We start from the raw sequence: 27,919 nt of genomic DNA on the forward strand, positions 1-27,919 counted from the left end.
TTCACAACTTAGCGTCTAACAAACCAAGCCTGTTTATATGGTGAAAAAGAAGTACAATTTTTGACCGCAGACCATGAGCTCCAATGCCCCCGAGATTGAAAACCTGGCAAGCATGGAAGATGTTACAGAGAAATTGAAGCAGAATGACACATCAAAACCAAATAAACCGGAAAGTAAGAAAACCACAACTGTCTTGGCAGTTGTGTAGAAAATACCTGATTATATCAGCTGGATCTTTCGTCCCGATTGCCAGCTGGCCAGGTGTATGGCTTCATCATATGCGATCATATACTACACAGTAAACGAATTGAAAATATTAGGCTTTTCACTGTTTTGGGAATAATGCCAGTGACTTTAAATTCGAAAAAAAAAATTTAATGTTCGATAAAAGCAAGATTAAGAGATGGGAAAATAAAAAAAAAATGTATTGTGAAAAATGACTGAGGATTAAACAGTTTAGGGACCCTCCCGTGTATGCAGGATAGTCCTGTAATTGATTAACAGTCCTGCATTTAAGGGATCATTTTGTTACGCAAATGCAGAATTCTGTGAAATGAAAATGGATAAAATTGTTTTAAAAAATATGTATGAAAAAGGGCATCACAATTTTCAGATAGCCATATATACAGTATATAAGTGATTTGAAATTCTAGACACCATTTAACCCACAGGCCAATTTTAAAGGGCTGCCATGTTGTTATTCTTGGCAGCCCTGATTCTGTTGTGGGGGCCTATATGTACATATGGGCGCTGAAGGGATAATATAATGTGAATCAAGCATGGCATTTTTCCTTGGGCTCATCTTTGCTCGGTGGATATTGACTGCATTCCATAGCTTTTAATTTTCAAAAGAGTTATTATTATAATTTAAAAAATAACTAAAAATGTTTAATCACACCTATTAATGCATTAGTTAAATATATATTTACTGCCGAGATCAGTACCATAGAAACGCATAACTGGAACAGGTTAAAGTCCCATTATGCTTTCACCAAACTTTGCTAAAATATACATTAACATCCCTTATGAAAGGTTCTTTATTTGGTTTCTTTACAATGAAGATAATTAAGCAATAATCAATTAGTAAAGAATTCTTAGAATAGAACGGGTTGATTTGCATAGTTAAAAATACCTCGTGTATACGTATGTGTTCGATACCCGGATATAGTAAACAAAACACGCATGGCCGAGACAGAGGGCAGTTTTGAGGAAACGGTGATGAGCAATACAATGTTCTATAATTGTTTAGTATATGATACATATTAGATTCCACAGATTATAAATGTGTCCTGTCAAAGGTTACATATAGTTTATATAAAGCTTAATACAAAATATGTATTAATCGAAAAATAGTGGATGTAAATAGTGAAAATGCATACATGGGGCACCATATGGGGTATTTTATCGTACAAATATAAACACGTGGCCGTGTCATTTTTGGTGATGATTGGTTGATTTTCTTTCCTCTCGTGTAATAATTTGAGATAAATACAGTATTAATCCAAACATATATATAGATAAATAAATACCATGATGCTACTAATCTATTCATAATTTGAGAGTAAGGAGAGCACAGTATATCTAAATACTTAAAACATACGTAAAGAGGTGGACTAATAGCTTACTATATACATGTATTATAACTGCTTTCTATTTATTCTTTGGGTATTTTATAACGATATTCGTCTATGAAATATGTGATAGTACATGCATGTACATATAGATGAAAGATCACTGGAATCGACGCTAGTCGAGATACATCAATCTGTATGTTGTATCTATATACCGATACCTGTCGAGATTTCATTTCTATATAATTAACTGCTGATTAAATGTTTTTCGATTACGTTTCGTGTATTTAGAAAAGGATCATTATATACATCAAATAGTGATTACCAGGTGCATGAGTCCTAATTATCGTATGGGCATTTTTAAATATAGGCCTACAATTTTATGTACACGGAGCGAAGACTCGCATTTATATTAGTACAAACGTCAGTATTAGAGTGACCTAAGGGGATATAAATATTGTCAGACTATTGGAGTTTCATCATTAAAAAGACACAACACTACCTGGTGGACTATCATTTGCCGTCGGTACGTAATTCTTACATGTACGTAGTAAAAAGGAAAAGGAAATTGAAACTGAATTTTCTCTAATTTCACGAGTGTGCATTCCATTTTACGCTGAACGTGAATTATGTTTATTAGCATTCAGCCCATTTGTTTTCATAGGAAAAGTTCGATTTGTATAAAATATGTGAGAAAAAATAAGTTCGTGATGCCTGCTAGGACTTAACCAGTCTTATTTAAACGGATATTTTCCCCATTTTCTCTGCTTTTAATGAAGGACTGATCCAGGTTTTCTTTAGCTGTTTTGGTATACTTTTCCATCAGATCTTCTTCACTTGATGAACTGTATAGAAATCATTAACGGACTGTTTTTATACTCCATTTTTTAATTAGTACTATTCAATCAAACCAAACTATTCTACATTTTGTACATGCATTCCTTTTCCTGTCCCGTGCATGCAATGAATTATGAGATAAAATTAATCACATTGGCCTACATATGTGGTTCATGCACTGGTGTTTGGCTCTATAGACATGTTTTCTCTCTTTATATATTGACACAGTATTACATATACATTTGTACATGTATATATCATATATAGAGAAAAAAAAAGTCTATAGAGCCAAACACCTGTGATTCATATACATGTATCTTTATATGTAGCATATGCATGTAGTAATTACAAAGTTCATAATAATGATCTTATGCTACAATGTGGATTGTACTCAGTTAGTAATTCATGATCATGATCACTTGTCATTGATATATCCGATAATGCCGATATCATCGTTGACCCTACATGTTGTCTCAAACACTGGTCTAAGTTTCATGTACATGCTCGCGATCGGTCTGCGATGGAGTAGAACATGTAGGTTTTGCAGACTTCGTATGTTTGTATGTATATCTATATAGCAGGTAACAACATGGCGTGTTTGTGTTTACTTTCATTTGTTTACGAGTTTGGCGAGTCATCCCGTGGGAGGCCTCATCAGGTAACACAAACGTACGTGTGTTCGGTTTCGATGTACACAAACGTGTGTACGGTTTCGATGTACATTTCAACAAAACTAGATTAGACCCTATAGGCATCTATAAATCTTTATTACAAAATACATAAGATCAGCAAATACCATTGTAATTATAATTTTGTTAATTGCTTGCTTTCCATTCAAGAACAAACACTTTTTGAATAGTTTTAGCCTAGTTTTATATAGAAACTACATGTAAATACATGCATGTACAACATGTATTTGTAGGTCCACGCGTGGAATGCGTGGGATCGTAACGTGCAGTCGATCGCGATCGAGCAATGCAACTTGACCGCTAAATTGTCGTTGTTTGAAGGAACGTGCACGTGGTGAAGAACGGACCCATGTGTGTTCGCTGACACGTATTTGGCGAGTCTTCAGTGCGTTCGCCATGCACGATGTTGAAGTTTGTTAGGGAAATTCCACTTTTTTGTGCCTACGCATGCGTACTAGATTGTTTTGGCTCTGGGGCGGAACTACGGATTTCCCCCTCTCTGAAGAGGGGTTTTCTATAGTTTTTTTAAAAACATGGAAATGTTGGGCATTTTTTATTAGCAGATATTTTCATAAGGATATATGCTCTACTATTCAGCAAAGTTTGGTACTTTATGACGATATTTTTTCACCCCAAAACATAATGGGGCTTTAAACTGGAAATACAAAAAAAAAAAATTTAGCCATCCATGCAAGCAGGTCATTGATCACAGTATTTACTTTTGCTTACGTACATGTTACTGGAACAAAGATTTGCTCTTATTATGTATATTGTCAACTTTTAATTGTATCTTGATTTATTGTTCTATAAGTGTTTCTTACTTATTTTCAGAAATTTCAGTATTTGGGTATATAATATCCGAACTAACTCGAGGATATATGCTAGAGAGAGACAAGGACAAGTTCACTGAACGGCGACAGAGAGTCTACACATTTATGAAAACTCCTAGAGAGTTAGAAAAGGTAATAATATGGGTAACAAATCTGTTGAGACTAAGAAAATCACTTTATAGCTAGAGCACATATTATAGACATCTTCTAGGAACCTTGACAGGGGACGGAAACTTACTATGTTAAAACCACTAATTTGTTGTAAGAGTGTTTATTATTAACACTTTGGGTGATCGGGTGGTGTAGTGGTTAAGCTGCTTGCCTTTTACCTATCCGGCCGGGGTTTGATAACCAGCACAGGTGTGAAAAGGTTAGGGGTCACCTGCCTGCATGAACATGATCTACCTGTTTTCTACAGGTACCCTCCCACACTAAGACCCCTCGTGCACTTATATCCCTGCCATCAAAAGTCATTTGCATATTAAAGTTGTATAACTTGTTTCGCAATCAATGTAAAATAAGTAAAGTTTAAAGATGCTCCACCGCCGACAGAGCATAAATGATATTCATCATTTGGACAATGATTTGTGTTTAATCGTGTTTATATAAATATAATTAACACCAAAAATAACATTAAATAATTTATTTCGCCTTTGGTGCATGCTCAATCATTACTCCATTCCATATAGAATATCGTGCAACGGATTTTTTTCGGGATGCAATTAATTATTTTTCATATTTTTAACTTTTAAGTAAAATTAGAAGCTCAAATTTTTCAATGGTGGTACTGGTGTAAAGTAAGTAACTTTTGTAACTGAAGAAAAATACTAAATCGTCTGCTCCTGTTTTTGATGGTGAAAAAATACTATTTGTCAGCGGTGGAGCATCTTTAAAAGGGACTTTGAAACCTTGTTAAAACCCAAAGTCAATGGGACCATATAGTAGTACTACAAATGTCATTTACATTATCTAAGTACAGTATAACTCCTCTAGCTCTAACTTGTTGAAAACCCCTTATTTCTCGAACAGATATATATCCACGTTTCACCAAATATATAGTATATATTAAACCATGTATTTGTCAAACAGGTGTTCTGCCATTAACATTTATTTTTAGCTCGCCTCTTCGAGCTTATGTTGTCATCCCGGCGTCAGCGTCGGCATTGGCGTCCCATTTCACGTGAAAGTTTTTGAGCAAGTTTCTGTTTCGTCAATTGTTTAAGCTTAAGTCATCATAAATGTTTATGATTTTATTTTCCTAATGTGTATGGATGCTGAACGTGATAATACAACCAATTTAGGGCCCTTTAGGGGGTTTTTGAGTCTGTTAATTTGTCATATTTCCATGTTTAAATAGTAAATACTTGAACATCAACTTCTTCTGAATAGGCGAGCTTTGCTGTTCTCCAACAGCTCTTGTTTCAAGTTGATATTGCTATCAAAAACCACCTTCATAAAAGTTCAAAATGTTGAAAATCACGGTAATTAATATGACACCTATTGTGCCTTATAGTTAGAGATGTATGAGTTATGAAATTTCTACTGGATATGAAAAACTAATCTGTTAGTCACACTAGTACTGTAGGAAATTACACATGTCTGTCATGTTGTGTCCTACATATAGTATCCCATCATGCCCTAGCTAGCTGTCTACTTTTGACATTATTATTAAAACATTATATGAAGGTGTGAGGGCATGTCTGTCTTAGATATTTCTATACTGTAAATGCTGCATGGTACCTTCCATATACTGTACTCCAACTTTCTTTTGCAGCTATTAAATTTCGCATTTTAAATTTCAAAATAAAATGGCAAATATTACCATATGGAGATTTGAAAATTGAATGGAAATGTCTTTCATTATAAATGGGACAGGCATTAATTGGCAAAGATAAACTTTTGTTTATTTACTAACTTGGATTGTGATATTTGCAATTTTAGTAAATTGCACACAAAAGAAAGTTGGTTCACAGTACACAAAGTTATGTTTTAAATACAATAAAATATCTTAATATTGTTATGTATTTGTTTATAATATTAGTATAATCAGAAATGTTTTGTTTATTTTTCAGTTCATTGTTTTCGGGTACTTCCAGTTAGTCGATGCTTTCCTGTTTATATTTACATTCCTGCCCTTGAGGATTGTTCTGGCCTTATTGAAGATCATCACACATCCTTGTGGCTTCCTCATGCCAAAGTAAGCTGCCATATGATGGCCAAAGTCTCCATATATACCGTATTTGACGCTATAAGCTTAAAAAAAAAAAAAATATATGTATACATAAAATATTTGACCCAATAATAATATTGCCCCAATATACATGTAATAAATTTGAAGAAAAATCCTAATGTACGAAATCTTTAAGAAAAAAAACCCAAAAAACGACTGACTTGTTTTCGTTTGAAAGAAATGTAAATGTGTGGTAAACAAGGCAGTCGTTATTGGTTTTATTTCTTATATGTACATGTATATAGGTTCTCTTTATAATTAGCATAATTTAATTTTTGAGGTCAGATTCTGATGTTGGTAGAGCTTAATTTTTAATGAGCCCCTTTCATGTTTTCAATTTTGATAAGAGGGCCTCTGAGTGCTTTAGAGTGTTTTATTTTGCATGATTTACAACAGGATGTTTATGTTGTTTTTTTTTTCAAAATTCTTCTGAATCACCATAATACCGATAATCAGACAGAAATGCATATTGGGCCTTTAGAGACTTATTATTGTATGAGTAAATCATGAACACAGTTTTGTATGTTATCATTAAATATCTTTATATCCTTTTTTGAATATATTTTGTGTTTGCAGATCTACAAACCTTTTAGAACCAGCTCAGATTTGTGACATTTTAAAGGGTATCATCCTGTTATCCTCTTTCTTCATCATGAACTACATCGACACGTCCATGATGTACCATCTGGTGCGAGGTCAAGCCATCGTCAAACTTTACGTCTTCTTCAACATGCTGGAGGTAGGTTGTTGGAGGATACACCCATCACCCATGATTATACTATGATAATTGACTTATACAAAAGATGCAAGAGAGTTGTCTCCCTTAGAAATTTGCTTGTTGAAATCAGGATCCTTTTTACTGACTCTGAATGGGTTAATTTTGCTATAATATCAATATTAAGCAAAATGATGACTTCATAAATGAAATTTTCAGGGGTAAACTGCATGTTTAAGTTTTGTAAAATTGCCACTAAGAGCAGACATGTCACTCACAGATGTTTTATATAATTATATTATAGCATATTATGATAAACCGTAGATCTCAGACTAAGCATGTTGAATCACTTTTGTACAATCCATAGATATGTGCCTGAAATTCATTATTGCTCTTTTTATAAAATTTATTGTCTTGAAATCAGAAATCATAGAATAAAGAATTACGATTTAAAATTTTATATTTCCACATTCAATAATTTTTAGGTCAGGATGACCTATTGTCATCGTGTTTCGTCCGTCGTCGTGCGCCGTCCGCCGTGCGTAAGACTATTTATACAAAAGCCTACTCCTCTTTAATCCGTGAATGGATTTCATCTATATTTGGTGTAAAATATCATTGGGGAAGTACAATCATATTTTAAATAAATAAGCCTGGTCCGACCCCTAGGGGCAGAGGGATGGGGCCCCAAAAGGGCAAATTTTCTTAATTTTAGCTCTGAAATCCTACTCCTCCTTCATCGGATTTCATCCATATTTGTTGTTAAACATCATTGTGGATGGACAATCATATTTTATATAAATGAGCCTGGTGCGACCCCTAGGGGCTGATGGGTGGGGCCCCAAAAGTGCAAATTTTCTTAATTTTAGCTTTAAAACCCTACTCCTCCTTCATCCTTAGATGGCTTATATCCATATTTGGTGTGAAACATCATTGGGGACGGACAATCATATTTTATATAAATGAGCCTGGTCCGACCCCTAGGGGCTGAGGGGTGGGGCCCCAAAAGGACAAATTTTCTTAATTTTAGGTCATCCGACCGAAGGTCAGGATGACCTATTGTCATCGTGTTTCGTCCGTCGTCGTGCGCCGTCCGCCATGCGTCGTGCGTAAAACTATTTATACAAAAGCCTACTCCTCCTAAACCCTTAAGTGAATTACATCCATATTTGGTGTTGAAACATCCTTAGGGAAGGACAATCATATTTTATATAAATGAGATAGGTCCGACCCCTAGGGGCAGGGCCCCAAAAGGGCAAATTTTCTTAATTTTAGCTTTTAAATCCTACTCCTCCTTCATCCTTGGATGGATTTCATCCATATTTGGTGTGAAACATCATTAGGGACGGACAATCATATTTTATATAAATGAGCCTGGTCCGACCCCTAGGGGCTGAGGGGTGGGGCCCCAAAAGGACAAATTTTCTTAATTTTAGCTTTAAAATCCTACTCCTCCTTCATCCTTAGATGGATTTCATCCATATTTGGTGTGAAACATCATTTGGGAAGGACAATCATATGTTATATAAATGAGCCTGGTCCAACTCCTAGGGGCTGATGGGTGGGGCCCCAAAAGTGAAAATTTTTTTTAATTTTAGCTTTAAAACCCTACTCCTCCTTCATCTTTGGATTGATTTCATCCATATTTGGTGTGAAACATCATTGGGGAAGGACAATCATATTTTATATAAATGAGCCTGGTCTAACCCCTAGGGGCTGAGGGATGGGGCCCCAAAAGGACAAATTTTCTGAATTTTAGCTTTAAAATCCTACTCCTCCTTCATCCTTGGATGGATTTCATCCATATTTAGTGTGAAACATCATTTGGGATGGGCAATCATATTTTATATAAATGAGCCTGGTGCGACCCCTAGGGGCTGATGGGTGGGGCCCCAAAAGTGCAAATTTTCTTAATTTTAGCTTTAAAACCCTACTCCTCCTTCATCTTTGGATGGATTTCATCCATATTTGGTGTGAAACATCATTGGGGAAGGACAATCAGATTTTATATAAATGAGCCTGGTCCAACCCTTAGGGGCTGAGGGATGGGGCCCCAAAAGTGCAAATTTTCTTAATTTTAGCTCTGAAATCCTACTCCTCCTTCATCGGATTTCATCCATATTTGTTGTTAAACATCATTGTGGATGGACAATCATATTTTATATAAATGAGCCTGGTGCGACCCCTAGGGGCTGATGGGTGGGGCCCCAAAAGTGCAAATTTTCTTAATTTTACTTTAAAACCCTACTCCTCCTTCATCTTTGGATGGATTTCATCCATATTTGGTGTGAAACATCATTGGGGAAGGACAATCATATTTTATATAAATGAGCCTGGTCCAACTCCTAGGGGCTGAGGGATGGGGCCCCAAAAGTGCAAATTTTCTTAATTTTAGCTCTGAAATCCTACTCCTCCTTCATCGGATTTCATCCATATTTGTTGTGAAACATCATTGTGGATGGACAATCATATTTTACATAAATGAGCCTGGTCCGACCCCTAGGGGCTGAGGGGTGGGGCCCCAAAAGGGCAAATTTTCTAAATTTTAGCTTTAAAATCCTACTCCTCCTTCATCCTTTGATGGATTTCATCCATATTTGGTGTGAAATGTCATTGGGGAAGGACAATCATATTTTATATAATTGAGCCTTGTTGACCCCTAGGGGCTTAGGGATGGGGCCCCAAAAGGACAAATTTTCTTAATTTTAGCTTTAAAATCCTACTCCTCCTTCATCCTTGGATGAATTTCATCCATATTTGATGTGAAACATCATTGGGGAAGGACAATTATATTTTATATAAATGAGTCTGGTCTGACCCCTAGGGGCTGAGGGGTGGGGCCCCAAAATGGCAAATTTTCTTAATTTTAGCTGTCCCAATTCCTGTTTTCAGGTTTCGGTCTCCGATCTCAATGAAAAATTTGTCTATAGGGGTTTTTATTGATGCTGAACAACATACAACATTTTCTTGAAGATTTTTGGTATTCCAAGATTGCTGCTGGTCTACTTCCTGTTTTAAGGTTTCAGTCTCCGATCTTAATTAAAATTGTTCTATAGGGGTTTTAATTGATGCTGAACAACATGAAAACATTTTCGTAAAGATTTTGGTATTCCAAGATGGCCACTGGCCCACTTCCTGTTTTCAGGTTTCAGTCTCCGATCTCAAGGAAAATTGGTCTATAGGGGTTTTAATTGATTCAGAAGGGGGAACTTTAGGTGAGGACAATCATATTTTATAAAGGACCGAGCTAAGACCAATGGGGATAGTGTGGCGGAGGTCCAAAATGGGAGCTTTGCTGAAATTTGGCTTTAAAATCTGATGACTCCTCATATTAATCCATGAATGGGTTACAACCATATATGGATGAAGGGCTACAAAGTTTGTTCAACAAATGACATTTACCTATTTCAGAAACTTACATATTCAACTAAGGAGTTCCTTGTATTGTTTATATTAATCGTTAACCAATACTTTATACTGTGACTTTGTTGTTTTGTGCCATGAGTCAGATGACCGTTTAGGCCCATGGGCCTCTTGTTTCCTTTAAAATCCTACTCCTCTTTCATCCTTGAATGGATTTCATCTATATTTGGTGTAAAGTATCATTGGGGAAGGACAATAATATTTTATATAAATGAGCCTGGTCCGACCCCTAGGGGCTGAGGGGTGGGGCCCCAAAAGGGCAAATTTTCTTAATTTTTGCTTTAAAATCCTACTCCTCCTTTATCCTTGGATGGATTTCATCCATATTTGGTGTGAAACATCATTGGGGAAGGACAATCATATTTTATATAAATGAGCCTGGTCTGACCACTAGGGGCTGAGGGATGGGGCCCCAAAAGGGCAAATTTTCTTAATTTAAGCTTTAAAATCCTACTCCTCTTTAATCCGTGAATGGATTTCATCTATATTTGGTGTAAAATATCATTGGGGAAGTACAATCATATTTTAAATAAATAAGCCTGGTCCGACCCCTAGGGGCTGAGGGGTGGGCCCCAAATTGGGACATTTTCCTAATTTTTGCTTTAAAATCCTACTCCTCCTTCATCCATAGATGGATTTCATCCATATTTGGAATGAAACATCATTGGGGATGGACAATCATATTTGATATAAATGAGCCTGGTCCGATCCCTAGGGGCTGAGGCGTGGGGCCCCAAAAGGCAATTTTTCTTAATTTTAGCTTTAAAATCCTACTCCTCCTTCATCCTTTGATGAATTTCATCCATATTTGGTGTGAAACATCATTGGGGAAGGACAATCATATTTTATATAAATGAGTCTGGTCCGACCCCTAGGGGCTGAGGGTTGGGGCCCCAAAAGGCAAATTTTCTTAATTTTAGCTTTAAAATCCTACTCCTCCTTCATCCTTTGATGAATTTCATCCATATTTGGTGTGAAACATCATTGGGGAAGGACAATCATATTTTATATAAATGAGTCTGGTCCGACCCCTAGGGGCTGAGGGTTTGGGCCCCAAAAGGGCAAATTTTCTTAATTTTAGCTGGCCCACTTCCTGTTTTCAGGTTTCAGTCTCTGTTCTCAATGAAAATTGGTCTATAGGGGTTTTAATTGATGCCGAACAACATGCAAACATTTTCGTAAAGATTTTGGTATTCCAAGATGGCCGCTGGCCCACTTCCTGTTTTCAGGTTTCAGTCTCCGATCTCAAGGAAAATTGGTCTATAGGGGTTTTAATTGATTCAGAAGGGGGAACTTTAGGTGAGGACAATCATATTTTATAAAGGACCGAGCTAAGACCCATGGGGATAGTACGGCGGAGGTCAAAAATGGGAGCTTTGCTGAAATTTGGCTTTAAAATCTGATGACTCCTCATATTAATCCATGAATGGGTTACAACCATATATGGATGAAGGGCTACCAAGTTTGTTCAACAAATGACATTAACCTATTTCAGAAACTTACATATTCAACTAAGGAGTTCCTTGTATTGTTTATATTAATCGTTAACCAATACTTTATACTGTGACTTTGTTGTTTTGTGCAATGAGTCAGATGACCGTTAAGGCCCATGGGCCTCTTGTTTAAATAAAATTTTATATTTCCACATTCATTAATTTTTGAAATTTTGATGAGTCCCATTGGCCATTCAGTACTTACAGATATCAAGGATACGGTATATATGAGTTCTGGACTCAAGCTAGATGAGCTCCAAAAACTACTATTTATTATCAATAAATAGCTGAAGTTGTGATCTTGACTTGTTTGTTTTGTAGATGGCTGACCGTCTGTTCTCCAGTTTTGGACAGGACATTTTAGACGCCCTGTACTGGACAGCGATGGAGCCCCGAGATAAGAAGAGACAACATTTTGGTGTGCTGCCTCACTTAATATTGGCAGTGCTTTATGTCAGTATCCTTATGGCAGAATTACAGTAGACATGTGAGATAGCTTAGTGCAAAGGGTCATACATGGTGTGTCGTCTGCTCAACCTCAGTGTGTCGTCTGCTCAACGTCAGTGTGTCGTCTGCTCAACGTCAATGTGTTGTCTGCTCAACGTCAATATGCCGTCTTATCAAGGTCAATGTATCATCTGCTCAATGTCAATGTGTCGTCTGCTCAATGTCAATGTGTCATCTGCTCAATGTGACTCCTCTATACACTAGTTGGTTTAGTTTTATTTGTTTGGTGTAACCCATTCACCCCTGAAAATTCATAATGAACTCAACCAGTCTTTGAATTAGAAGAGTACAAATGTATCTTCAGGGGTGTATGAGTTAACATCCTATTAACAGCCATGGTCATTTAAGGATGTGCCAGGTTAGGAGGTGGAGGAAGCTGGCCATGGTGTATCTGGAAAAGGATGACTGACCAGTGGTCAGTACCTGGCAATTTCCCACTTGGGATTCAGACTTGTGACTTAGAGATGGAGACTAATATTAATATGTTAGAACATCTTCTGTCCAACCAAGGTTTTGTAGAAAACCTTAAAATCCTACAACATTATTGATAATATCATTGATATCAAAATACATTTTTTTAGGTCACCTGAGACGAAGTCTCAAGTGACCTATTCTAATCGCCTTTTGTCCGTCGTCGTGCGTCGTGCGTCGTATGTCCGTAAACAATTTACATTTTCGACTTCTTCTCCAAAACTGCTGAAGCAATTTCAATGAAATTTTGCACAAACCTTCTAAGGCATAAGGCCAATCAAAATTGTGAGTTATATGGTCCCCACCCCCCAGGGGGCCGTGGGAGGGGCCAAAAGGGGTAAAATTGAGTAAAATTTCAAAAATCTTCTTCTCTTCTCACACATGTGGTAGAATCAAATACTCTTCATAGATAGAAAGGTCTTAAGGTCCTTTACAAAAATTGTGAATTATATGACCCTGGGGTCTCTAGTTTCCCCCTGGGGAGGGGGTTAAGTTTACTATACTTTATATTGAGAAAACACTTTTTTTGCGCATTATTTGGTCATTTGTAATAGGAAATGAGTCAAATGTTGTCAGAATTATCAGTATGAGATGGCCATTTAATCCTATTAACAAATTTTCTATGACTGACCCCCAGGGGCCTTAGGGGCGGGGTCAAAAGGGTCAAATAGGCTAAAACTTCAAAAATCTTCTTCTGAAATTCTGGAAATGGTAGAATCAAATACTTTTCATAAATAGAAAGGTCTTAAGGTCCTTTACAAAAATTGTGAATTATATGACCCTGGGGTCTCACGTTTCCCCCTGGGGAGGGGGTCAAGTTTACTATAGTTTATATAGGGAAAACACATTTATGAGCATTTTTTTGCTCAATTTTCATTTGAAACGAGTCAAACTTGGTTAAAATTATTAGCCTGAGATAGCATTTTAATATCATATCCACATTGGTCCTGGCTGACCCCCTGGGGGCAGAGGGGCGGGGCTAAAAAAGGGTCAAATAGGCTAAAACTTCAAAAATCTTCTTCTGAAATTCTGGAAATGGTAGAAACAAATACTTTTCATAAATAGAAAGGTCTTAAGGTCCTTTACAAAAATTGTGAATTATATGACCCTGGGGTCTCACATTTCCCCCTGGGGAGGGGGTCAAGTTTACTATAGTTTATATAGGGAAAACACATTAAAGAGCATTTTTTGCTGAATTTTCATAGGAAATGAGTCAAACTTGGTTAAAATTATTAGCCTGAGATAGCATTTTAATATCATATCCACATTGGTTCTGGCCGACCCCCTGGGGGCAGAGGGGCGGGGCTAAAAAAGGGTCAAATAGGCTAAAACTTCAAAAATCTTCTTCTGAAATTCTGGAAATGGTAGAAACAAATACTTTTCATAAATAGAAAGGTCTTAAGGTCCTTTACAAAAATTGTAAATTATATGACCCTGGGATCTCCTGTTTCCCCTTGGGGAGGGGGTCAAGTTTACTATAGTTTATATTGGAAATACACATTAAAGAGCATTTTTTGCTGAATTTTCATAGGAAATGAGTCAAACTTGGTTAGAATTATTAGCCTGAGATAGCATTTTAATATCATATCCACATTGGTCCTGGCTGACCCCCTGGGGGTAGAGGGGCGGGGCTAAAAAAGGGTCAAATAGGCTAAAACTTCAAAAATCTTCTAAAATTCTGGATATAGTAGAATCAAATAATTATAGATGGAAAGGTCTTCAGGTGTTTTATAAAAACTGTGAATTATATGACCTTGGGGTCTTACATTACCCCTTGGGGAGGGGTCAAGTTTACTTTAGTTTATATAGGAAAAACATATTTGTGAACATTATTTGCCCAATTTTCATAGGAAATTAGTCAAACTTGATTAGAATTATTAGCCTAAGATATAGCATTTTAACATCCATATCCGTCCTCGATGACCCCCTGGGGGACCAGAGGGGCAGGACCAAACAGGGTCAAATTGATTAAAATTTCAAAAAATACCTCTAAGTTCACAGGTTTGATGGAAGCAAATACTCTTCATAGTCTAAAAAGGTCAAATTTATAAATCACTGACCATGCAACTTCAAGGCCCAGCAATAGAGCATATAGTGTTTTTATGTCTTTCATTTGTTTTATTATTTGTTTCATTATATATTCTAACTCAGGTGACCGTTAAGGCCCGTGGGCCTCTTTTCTTATTTAAAGATGCTCCACTGCCGACAGAGCATAAATGGTATTCTTCATTTGAACAATAATTGGTGTTTAATCATGTATAAACATGTCTAATTAACACAAAAAATAATATAAAATAATTTCTTTTGCCTTTGGTGCATGCGCAATCAATACTTCATTCCATATATAGGATATAGTGCCACAGAATTTTTACGGGATGCAAATAATTATTTTTTATATTTTTAACTTAGTATAATTAGAACTTCAAACTTTTCAATGGTGGTATTGGTGTAAAGTAAGTAACTTTTGTAACTGAAGAAAAATACTAAATCGTCTGATCCTGTTTTTGATAGTGAAAAAATACCATTTGTCAGCGGTGGAGCATATATAAACTGTATTTAAATATAAGTTTCACTGCCAATTTCAGGGTGAAAAGTAACAGTTTTAATCTGAAAATATTATAGTCCTTCAAATTTTAACTTTCTGTCATAGTCATCTAAATAAAGAAGAAAATGTATTAAAGTTCTTTAACACATAGTCATCCACTGTATGCTGATCTTGTTCCAAGCCACCGTGCTCAACGTCGCCTTCAACTCGCACAATAAAGCTCTTCTCACCATCATGATGTCAAACAATGTAAGTACAATATATCACTATAGTCTGTATACAAAAATGCTGTCATGAAAAAATCTAGTATTGACCAAGAATTCCTTTCCTAGTGCTATGCATAGCCTGGAGGAATTTCATCTGCTCAGTTCAGTTAGTAAAACTCGAAAGTATTATTACTGTGGTAACCATTGCTTCTAAGTGTATGAAGAAATTCAAATTCTCATTCACATATATCTGGAGTCCATCATGTCCTATTTGTTGTATTCAGACTCCATGTTGAACAGATTTAAACCAACTTATTTTTGTGTGCGATTAAATTTTGAGCATTTCCGGGGCAATAAGATAATTACATGTAGTGTGAAAATTAATCCTCATAAAAAATGATTCAAGCACAGGGAAGTAGAAGGATGTGACTTCAGTATTAAAAAAATGTTGTTAGTCATGACATCGCAAAATTGGGTCGCTGCAAAAATATTTACTAATTTGCAGCATGTACTGCATTTGCAGCATATGTTATGCTATGTATGCTGACATCATGCTGCAGACTTTAAAGCATGAATGTCCATTACCAAGTTTCTTAACAGCACATGCTGCAACCATGCTTCATAAATTGATATAAAATAAAAGCATGGTTGCAACATGTACTGCAATGCTGTAATCATACTGCATTTATACTGTAACCATGCTGAAAATTCAAAACGGGTGCTCTGGACATTTATTGGATCTAGATCTCAATAAAAAGGAAACAGAAGAAATGTTGTTATTTTTCAACATTTAAGGAAATTTGATTTTACAGTTTGTAGAAATAAAAGGCAGCTTATTTAGAAAGATAGATAAGGAACTGCTGTATCACATCTCATGTAGCGATGTGAAGGAACGATTCCACTACACGGTACTGCTAGCTGTTGTCTTCATACAGAACATGACCGAGTTCTCCTGGAATATAGGTGAGAATTGTGTTACTACTGCTAGAAGCTGTTAGTAAAAATGAATGAAGCCATTTTGATTTTATGATTTTTTTTTCATGTTAAAATACTGATATAAAATTAGATGTTTGTATTGATACATGTAATAATCTTGAAAATGTGTTAATTACCGAAATTGTTTAACAAGATTTTGTACATCAAAAATCAGATAATGTAACCGTATTTATAAGATATTAAATAACTGTTATACTTGCATATTATGAGATTTTAGGTTATTGCACAATTATTCAAAATGACCTTAGATGTTGTACTTTGAAGTTTGATCATGCCATGACTGACTTTAAAGTGAATGCCTTTCACAATGAAATAAAATCCTTAAATGTTTGAGGTACAAAAATGACCCCACAAGGTCAAATGTGGTTTGAGGAAGGTCATTTTAGGGTTTATGTCAAGGTCATATTCACAGAATCTTCTTCAAATGTTCTGAAATAAATTTTCATCAAAGGTTCTGTGATGTAAATGTTTTTTTGTTTACTTGACAGAACATGTTTGGGTGATCATTCCGGATGTTGTCATCGTGTTTTGTGCTGAGTTTATGGTAGACTGGGTCAAACATGCCTTCATCCTCAAGTTCAATGAAATGTCTGCTGATGTAAGTTTTAATTTTACCTACTTATATAAACTGTTGCAAAATTAGAATGTAATAGACACAGAAAGGATTCTTTTGTTCAAGATTTATAATGTAGCTGTCAAAATATGCAAAAAACATTTATCAAAAGTTAAAATCTGTCTATAAAGACCAAGGGATTGAGGAAAAATGGTATTCTTAGTCAGGTGATCTTTATACACAGGTTAAATTGTGTTAAAATTGGTCATTTGGAATCCTAGAAAAGTGGTCTTATTAAGCAGGTGGTCTTTATACAGAGGTGGCCACTAAGGCAGATTTCACTGTACATAGAACTTGTATTCGTCTACAAGTTTCAACTCAATATAATTAACAATACTTCATTTCTTTACAGATATATCATTCATACAAGAAACGACTCTCAGAGGATATGATCGCCAACAGACAGAGTCGAGTAAGTGCTGTCTCTTACAACTTATGAAATAAATTTTTAAAAGAGATCAACAGATGACCTTCATATTTTCTTATGGTTATCACGACAATGACAGACGTTCAAAAATCCAAGATGGTGACCTGATAGATTGATGTAATCTGGCGGATTGCCATGACAAAAATTTCTGCCGCCCATAGGCTTCATAATCTCATTCATCCCTGAAAATCCAACTGGACTAGCCTCGTCTTTGATTTAGAAGAGTCTAAATGTGTCTTCAGGGGTGAATGAGTCAAACTGAAATTGAACCATTTCATTTTTACGACACTTTCAAAATTGAACATGTGTACTTTTGTGACACTGGAAATAATTTTCTAAAATTTTGTATGACACGAGCATGAATTTAGTACATTTACAAATGTATTCAAGTACACTACATACAAGTACACTGTATTATGTTTAAATATAGATGTACATGTAGTAATACATATATATGATTTATATTCTATAGATGTATAATATGTATACATTTGTATATCTTAAAAAATTTCCAGGCGTATATTGACTACTCCGACATGGTGGCCAGAAGGATGGGATTTACTCCGCTACCTTTGGCCTGTCTACTCGTCAGGATCTGTACAAAGTCATTCAAGGTCACAGGTTCGACCGGAGCCCTAATAGTCTTCCTTCTGTTCTTGTGGTAAGTCCGGATCATGTCTGATCGGCAACAATGATAAAATGATAATGATACAAAGAAAAAAAAAAAAAAATGAAGGTCAAAATTGGACTTTGTGTGGGACTATTGTTTCTAATGGTGATAGAATAAGGTTAAAAGATGATATCCCAAGCTAACGTCATTTCAGCGGGAAGATAACAAAACGTTACTTTCTATCACCACTGGAGATTCTAGTATTGCACAAATGTTACAGGGTATCACTTGGTACATGAATTTATTCCCATTGTCACTTTTATTTATCAAATATGTTGGTAAAAAGAAATCTACAGAAAATAATGGTTTCTTTTTATATAGTCAATTAATGGCACATATTTTAACGGGCAAAGTTTTTTTGACTTAAGCCGTACTTTGTACGGTTTGAGTCTAAGCAAGGACGTATATGAGAAGGATAAGTCACACTGGGTTTTGGGGAAGTCCAAGGCAGGCGCTTTTGTGTTTGTGCACTGACCGTGACGTTGGGCGACGACTGATTTTCCTTTGATATCCGCCGGCGCAGCCTTTGATGTAGCTTGCGGGTGCGAGGGTTACCGTCTTACTTTCTGAAGCGGGGCCGTCATTTCATGAGCTGTCGATTATTTTTAACGAAAATTTAAGACATATCCTCTAAATAATCCATCTTTAAAGCAAGTAATATACGTCGTGAAATTTAATAAACTTTACAATGGTGTTTCGTTTGACTCGATAAGACAAGTATTTGTTGAGAAAAACGGTTTTTATTCCCGGTTCATAGGCGTCTCGCGTGGTGTTTAGTAATGTAAAGAGACAGTCACGAATCCTTCTCACTTATAAATCCTTGGTCTAAGGCACTACTTCCAGTAACCTTTCAACTCAGTAATTTAAATGCCGTTGACCTATGACACGCTAATTTAAATGCCCTTGACCTATACTGTGTACTACATCTCACCCCTCTCCTCTAATTTAAATGCTGTTGACCTATACTGTGTACTACACCTCCCTCTCCCCCCTCCATACTCCCTCTGTGCCTGAATGTGGCACCTAATACACAGCAGCTAGTACCTTACCTTCCAGCTGACTGCTGTCCACACAAGTTATACACACTGGTGACTGCCCCATCTAACTTACATATCTAAGTGTTTTTTTCTGTGTACATTAAATAATGTTTTTACAAACAGATCTGAGATAAAAGACAGTATAAGGCTGCCCTATTGTGTGCATGGTTTTGCTTACATAAGTGAGCAATACAAGAGTGTAGGTCAAAAGTTTTTTTAATGAATATAAGACTTTTGCTTTCTTTGTTTTAAAATCTTTTCTTTTATTTATAAGAATTTTGATTAAAAAGAATGTCAAACAAAACATACACCCAGTATGGTTTTCCTGTGATCAGTTGAATATTCTTGAAATAATCTATATTAAAGTCGGTCACAATTTAAGACATTTGACTGCTGATAGATACACAAAGCTTAGAATTAAGTTTCTATAACACACAGTATCTGTTTCTGGGGAATGGAAATCTGCCTAACAGCTTAATGTTTTTATAATGAATTTCAGTGGAACTTGGATGATACGAACTCGGATAATTCGAAAACCTGACTTAATACGAAGTACTTTGCCGGTCCCGGCCGAATTCCCTCTTTATCTTTGTTTTAAGAACTCGAATAATTCGAATTCGGAAAACTCGAAGAACTCAGATAATACTAACTGAATTTTTGGTCCGAATGACAAAAATCATACATAAAATGTTCTTATAATTAGAAATGAGGTTTTTTGGACAACGAGATCGCCGAAGATGTTGATTTCTTTTTCCAAAATCTGCCGTAGAACGGCACTTCAAAATATATATTTCAGTTTAATTGCTATAATTTTGCAACTACCATTGGCGATTTTGACATCTCTTGTTTCACATCGTTTTACGACATGGAACTAGTAAATATATACCAAGTAAAGAGATCGTCAGTAGACATGAGAACTCGCTTAATTCGAACACTCGGATAACTTGAAGTTTTATCTTGGTCCCTACGAGTTCTTATTACGGTAAAAGAGTTCCACTTTACTCATATCATTAGGAAATTATAAGTTTTTTCACTATAATAACAATAATTGTAAAAACAGAATGGTGTATCTTAGTGTCATATAATCAGTATAACTTGAAACTAAAAATCATTTTGAATTACATTATTATTTGTGGCAGTACTGCAAAAATTATTATATTTACATCTATGGTGAAGTGAAACAAGTCCATACAGTCAGACCATGACGTCAAATTTTGGTACTACAATTTCATTTCTTATGTTTGATTTAATTAAGCTGTACTTTGTATGGTTTGAGTCTAAGGGATTACATCCAGTAACATTTCAACTATGTAATTTTACTAATGTTGACCTACGACATGCTAATTTCAATGCAGTTGACTTATACTGTATCTGAGCTATATGGATACACTGTTCTTGCAGTTATAGTACAACAAATCATGTGCTATAAACTGATATGAATAAATGCTATATACTTTTGGGTATAATAATTATTTTTCATCTCTTAGTTCCAATAAATATACAAAATAATCACATTTATGTAAACTAATGTTCAAAGTGAAATATGTTGTTTGCATCTCACTAGCCTAACAAAGATGCAACTTTTGGGGTCTCACTAAAATCATGAAATCCATATACCATACACATGTGTGGCATGATCATTTCTATACTTATATTGAAATAAAATACCTAAAAAAACCTTTTATTCCTTAGTGATGGTTTGAAAAGTATACATGAAAATTAAAACGTATTTTGATATTTTCAACATTTATAAAATAACTTGAAATATATATAGGTGGCTTATGATATTGTGTAAAGTACAGATATCCTCGAGTGAGTTCCGGTTGTAGATATTAAGCATTGGCATTCAGTTGGCATTCATAGTCAATATGAATACCAACTGGAGGGAGGCAAATTTCATGATGAGCTCTAGCTTCATGGAGATCGATTGCTAATGATACAAAAAGCTTTTCAATCAATTTCGATTAAATATGTCGGAATGAAAGAAATAATATGTATATGCTCAAAGAAGTTAGATGTAGGATACTATCCAATTGATGTTGTCAGAGTAAATTGAAGATTGCCATAAAGGGATTTAAAGGATATGATTAATAAAAGGTACACATAATAACAAAATTTAGAGTGACAAACGACATTTTGTTGTCATTTTCTCAAAAGAAAGAGAGAAGGTGATATTTATGTATCATTGACTCATGGTCCAGTGATCTTCTGTAAGGATCCTTTTTTGTGATTTGCTACTAATATATGTGTGTATGAATAATGAAATAAATTGTCATTTTATAAAAGAGTGCTTGCATTTATAAAACAACACTTTTAGCTGGAATTCATAGTTTTCCAACTTGGAATTTACATGAAGTGTATGATATGCTGTTCACCGATATCAAATTCATTTATCTTAGAAATTGCAATGTCTTTCAATTACATTATTGTATCGCATAACGCATGTTCTTTGTATTGAGTAGAAGGAAATAGAAAATTAACTTTAAAAAGGTGTATAAACAATTTCTTTACCATTGCAATTTGACAACAATTGATGGATTTGCTATTGTGCATTGACATTTATCATTGATATAATCAATGCAAATCAGAATTCTTGATTTGTAACTTTTTTGAGGCTTAAGTCTCAGTACTTTCAGTACTTTGATTTCATATTAAGTATGCGTTTCTGATCTTAAGCTTTAGGAAATTGCTTTCAAGGATTCCATTTAATAAATTCCCTTCCCTTTGCTCATTTTCTTTTGTTCTAAAATTTAGCAAATACAATATTGCACAAAATCATGACAATATCTTCCCATGAAAATAATGGTATGTGTGAAATTGCATAATTTTTCATGCAGAAAACATGTTTACTGAATAGTGTTTAATACAAATTTGCTTACAAAAACTGATATTTCTGTGTAAGTCATTAAAAGATATAAATTCATCATCCAGTAAAGTTTAAACATATTTCAATTTTCTTTTCTCTCAGTTTGGTAACCTTCAAGGTATTGAACAGCATCATTCTCCTAGGCCAGGCGACGGAGATAACAGCAAAAGTTCCTGCACCAGAGGTGGAGGATACCTATCATGATGTCCCTCCTCTGTCTCCAATACACAGATCCAAGTCTGACATTCAGATCTCCACTTCAGGAGAGTTCTCATCAAGGGACACAACTCCAGCTGGCAATGGTCTTCAGAGAGAAACAGAAAATGGCAAAAACGCACGCAGCAAAAGTGAAACAGATATTAGTAATTTTGATTCAGTAGATTCACCGTTTCAAATCAATACCATGTCGGGCCCTTTAACGAAAAATGTGACTTTTTCTGAAGGTTTTGTAGCACCTGATAAATATGTTGAAACAGCTGTTCCACCTGATAGATATATTGAAACGGATGTACCGCCTGATAAGAACTTTGAAACCGCAGTGGGAGAGGAAACTGTTATTATAGAGAAAAGAATCAGTTCAAAACATGACGAAAAAATCTTTCCCTGTTTTAATTCTGGTTTCAGTGATATAAGGCAAAGAAATCCTCCGCAGGACTGATAACATAGATTTGCTGATTATTGTTTCATTATTTATTTTAAATGCTGCAACATTGATATCAAAACTTATTAGATCTACAGCAAACACAATATATTTTTTCAATCCGAAAAAAAATGATGAGATTTATCATTCATTTACATGAAAGTAAAATCAATCAATTTGTTTAATGTGTCATGATAAAAATAAGATACTGTATTTGCTGTGATTGGCTACCCATCCCCTTTATAGAGAAGGAAAAGTATAAAAATTCCCATTGAATGATGTTTTACAATGTGTGTCTGTGATAACATCAGCATTGTATCCCATATTTCAGGACCTTTTGTTATATGACTGTGAGTTTTGCTGTTTTCTGATTGGCCTAGACCGCTCGGACAGGTCTTGACAAAATGTAATGTCAACCTGAGACCGTGAGGTTGGATTAGAAAAGATGTTTTAACACATTTAAAATGTAGCTTTATGTTCGTAAGTTTTATTGTGAAGAAGTACTAAAAGGACCAGCTAAGGATACATAGATGAAGATTTAAAAAAAAAAAGATTTAATTAGTCATTGTATTGTCCTTGCTTCAAATTTAATACAAGTAGCAAATTTTGTATCATTGTAGTGTTTCATATAACAAAACAATTATTGACTTTTTGTAGGTTAATATGAGGAATTGTTAAACCTTTGAAAGGTGATATTTCCCTCGGCTTTCGGCCTCGGGGAATATCACCTTTCTCAGGTTTAACAATTCCTCGTATTAACCTAAAAAAAAGTCAATATTTGTATAGTGTTAGTAGATTGTAATATAGGTGAATCACAACATAATGTCTTAAAAATTATGCATCTTAAACTGAACAGATTAATGTGTAATGAAAACAGAAAAAGTTAAAATATGGCTGACATTTTTCTTCCATGACATTTTGGTTCAATAATAAGTGCTCCTTTTGGTACAATTATTTAAAGCACCCTGGGTACTAATGACGGCGAATACAGTATAGTCATTTAAAGCAAGAAATGAATTTTTAGCCCACCATCATCAGATGGTGGGCTATTCAAATCGCTTTTTGTCCGTGGTCCGTCGTCCGTCCTTCCGTCCGTCCGTCCGTCCTTCCGTCCGTTAACATTTCTTGTTACCGCTATTTCTCAAAAAGAGCTGAAGGGATCTTTCTCAAATTTCATATGTAGGTTCCCCTAGGGCCCTAGTTGTGCATATTGCATTTAAGGACCGATCGGATAACAAGATGGCCGCCAGGCCGCCATCTTGGATTTTGATAGTTAAAGTTTGTTACCGCTATTTCTCGGAAAGTACTGAAGGGATCTCTCTCAAATTTCACATGTAGGTTCCCCTAGGGCCCTAATTGTGCATATTGCATTTTGGGACGGATCGGTTAACAAGATGGCCGCCAGGCCGCCATCTTGGATTTTGGTAGTTAAAGTTTGTTACCGCTATTTATCAGAAAGTACTGAAGGGATCTATCTCAAATTTCACATGTAGGTTTCCCTAGGGCCCTAGTTGTGCATATTGCATTTTGGGACGGATCGGTCAACAAGATGGCTGCAAGGCCGCCATCTTGGATTTTGATAGGTAAAGTTTGTTACCGCTATTTCTCAGAAAGTACTGAAGGGATCTCTCTCAAATTTCACATGCAGGTTTCTCTAGGGCCCTTATTGTGCATATTGCATTTTGGGACGGATCGGTCAACAAGATGGCCGCAAGGCCGCCATCTTGGATTTTGATAGGTAAAGTTTGTTACCGCTATTTCTCAGAAAGTACTGAAGGGATATGTCTCAAATTTCATGTGCAGGTTCCCTTAGGTCCCTAGTTATGCATGTCACATTTTGGGACCGATCGGTCAACAAGATGGCCGACAGGCCACCATTTTGAAATTTGATAATTGAAGTTTGTTAACGCTTAGAAAGTACTGAAGTGATCGGTCTCAAATTTTATATGTAGGTTCTCCTAGGACCTGCATATTGCATTTTGGGACCGATCGGTCAACAAGATGGCCAACTGCAGGTAGCCATCTTGGATTTTGATAATTGAAGTTTGTTAGTGCTATATATCTCAGAAAGTACTGAAAAGATCTTTCTCAAATTTCATATGTAGTAAAAGTTTGAAAGCAGAGAAAAGATCCCTCTTTCTATTGTCAGATGTAGATCATTCTTTGGTGGGCGCCAAGATCCCTCTGGGATCTCTTGTTTCAGGATTCAAAGCTTTTCTGTGATTTCTGTTTGGGTGATACTAATTTAAATTACTTGATTGACTTAATTTAGACCATTTAAAAGCACTTACTCTATTACACAATGTGACAAAAAAAAGTAGAATTATTTAGATTTCACTTCAGCCACCATATCCATGTTGCAGCGATATAATGGTAGATATTCTAGTCTTTTCTTGATGAATGTTTTCTGAATTTAAATACTTTCAACATGTTTACAACACCATTTCACATATTATGAATTTTCACAAAGGATGCATGCAATTTTAATCTAGATTTCTTGTCAGATTCGAGCACATGTTTATTGTTATTTTCATATCTCATGTACACATTAAAAAGTTACATTTAATTAGTAAGTGTAAAGAGATAACAGTTAAGCATTGAACATCTTTCTGGACAGAGGCAAATTCAATGCACTTCATGTTGAACTTGCCTCTGTCCGGTTGGCATTGGGTTTATTTTATGATGAAATCCCAAAGGATTTTGCATCTATAATGAATTGATAATTCGTTATCGTCATTGATAGAACGGTCATTTGAACAACCGTTTTCCGCGATTGCTGGCACGACAATTGTGACGTCACAATGATAATGATGTCATTCTTATGATGGTACAGTTAGGTTTTACCAGGTTTTGTGGGGGAGAACCCAAAACAAAAAATAATTTCCAAAATTTATTTATATTAGAGGTATGGTACAACAGATCTTTTACCCACCCTAAATACCAATGTACACCAACATGTAATAAATATACCGTCTGTTAATTTTACAATTTTAAATACTTTGTATTTTATGACAAAAAGATCTTCCATACTGTGTAATAAATGATAAGGTACTTTGCATTGTATTTATATTGTATCAGACAAATTCCATGATATTCAATCGATCGTTTCCAGTTCCTAGTTGTTTATATAAATGTGTCTTTGTTTAAACATTGTACAATAGCTATTGTTGCATGCTTAAAGCATAATTATTATACTCTCAGGAAATGGAAACAGAAAGTAATAGTAAGTTTGTAATCTGTGATAGAATCATAAACTACGTGTGTATGTTTGCAATATTGTATCATATATAACATTCTGCACATAGTGTTAAAGATGCTCCACCGTTGACAGAGCATATATGATATTCATCATTTGAACAATAATTGGTGTTTAATCGTGTATATATATGCCTAATTAACACAAAAAATAACATAAAATAATTTATTTCGCCTTTGATGCATGCGCAATCAGTACTTCATTCCATATAAGATATAGTGCCACAGAATTTTTTCGAGATGCAATTAATTATTTTTCATATTTTTAACTTGAAGTAAAATTAGAAGCTCAAACTTTTCAATGGTGGTAATGGTGTTAAGTAAGTAACTTTTGTAACTGAAGAAAAATGATAAATTGTCTGCTCCTGTTTTCGTTAGTGAAAAAATTACCATTTGTCAGCGGTGGAGTATCTTTAAGTTTTATCCATTAGAAATATGTTTCAATATTTATGTGATAACTTTGAAACCATCACTTATTTGCCATAATTTCATTCATGTAATTGTAGATTCTTATTGGTATCTGTAAATCCTTATGATACATGTTAATATGACAAAAAAAACTACAATCCAATGGAAGTCATGTACATGTATTTTGATATTCTATGAAAAAAGTTCTTCCAGTTTAATTTTGTTATAACAAACTTGTACATTTATAGGCCCACTACTTTTCCGGAGGAAAATATAAAGGTTTAAAAAAACATTAATAACATCAGAAAATATATACCGATGGACTAAGATGAGGTTACAACTCCAAAAATATGCAAGATTTCCTGTCTAATGTACGATAACAGTGGAGAGTGGCGCAGTGATAGTCAACTATTGCGCGGTATTTAGGACAACGGCAGGAAACACAATACGACCTGTTATGAAAATTAACATTTTATTAATTTTGATTAAATTGTTCAGAAGGTGATGGTAAATGAAGTATTAATGATAAGTTAATAACTTTTGCCACTCTACAAAATTATCAATCTCGTTTTATATTCCTGTTTTAAAAATTACGGAAAGGTAGTGGGCCTTTAAGATACCCTAGCTGTTTTTTTAAAGATGCTTCATCACTGATGAATGGCATTTTTACTATCAAACACAGTAACAGGAGCAGACAATTTAGTGTTTTCCTTCTGTTACAAATGTTACTTACTCTGTACCATTACCACCATTGAAAAGTTTTGAGCTTCTAATTTTACTTCAAGATAAAAATATTTAAAAATGATTAATTTTATCCCGAAAAAATTCCATTACACTATGTCCTATATGGAATGAAGTACTGTTTGCGTATCCTGTTTGCGTATCCACCAAAAGCAAATCAAGTTATTTTACATCTTTTTGTGTTAATTAGATATACATTTACATGTTATTCAGTAGAAAGATGAGTATCTATAATGCTCTGTCTGTGGTGCAGCATCTTTAACCTTTGGAGGTCAACTCGCATAACTAATGAGATTCATTAAATTTGGTTTCAGTTCCACCCTCTTTGTGACTGTAGAGTTTGACAATATCAGGTCAAAGTGCGCTAGGGGTAGAGGTTAAGGGTTAAAGAGTACAGTACAAGTTTTGGTGTTCCTGGAAAGAAAATAACTTGTCAATGAATGAATGATATGGCTTTCTTTATGAATGCAAATATGTGATATTTTGCTCATTTATAAGTATCTGGCTGTTGTTGCCATGCTCATTATTATTTAAAGTGTTGCCTAGCAACCAAGTAATGTCAGCAGAACTCACAAATTCTTGATCAGAATGACAGTGCCTGAGTGAAACACATGATATCAGTTGTCATGTATAACCAATCCTATGTATTACTGTATACACATTTACATTGATTGACGTTTGTCAAAAATATTACAATATGTTTATTGTTGCTTGAATTCACTGTTTTAAATTAAATTTTTTTTTTCAAT

The 27,919-nt window shown here is 35.1% G+C and overlaps 1 protein-coding gene across 1 annotated transcript; it reads left to right on the top strand.

Annotated features, from left to right (window-relative positions):
- Positions 1-11: 11 nt before the first annotated feature.
- Positions 12-26,814, top strand: LOC138335345 (transmembrane anterior posterior transformation protein 1 homolog). The gene is made up of 11 exons (XM_069284387.1): positions 12-173; positions 3,929-4,059; positions 6,000-6,124; positions 6,734-6,896; positions 12,110-12,245; positions 15,463-15,560; positions 16,330-16,480; positions 17,002-17,111; positions 17,479-17,538; positions 18,069-18,214; positions 22,229-26,814. The coding sequence occupies exons 1-11, from the start codon at positions 74-76 to the stop codon at positions 22,782-22,784; spliced, it is 1,776 nt and encodes a 591-aa protein (XP_069140488.1). The 5' UTR covers positions 12-73; the 3' UTR covers positions 22,785-26,814.
- Positions 26,815-27,919: the final 1,105 nt, after the last annotated feature.

Source organism: Argopecten irradians, chromosome 11, assembly GCF_041381155.1.
Source record: "Argopecten irradians isolate NY chromosome 11, Ai_NY, whole genome shotgun sequence".
Classification (NCBI taxonomy): domain Eukaryota; kingdom Metazoa; phylum Mollusca; class Bivalvia; order Pectinida; family Pectinidae; genus Argopecten; species Argopecten irradians.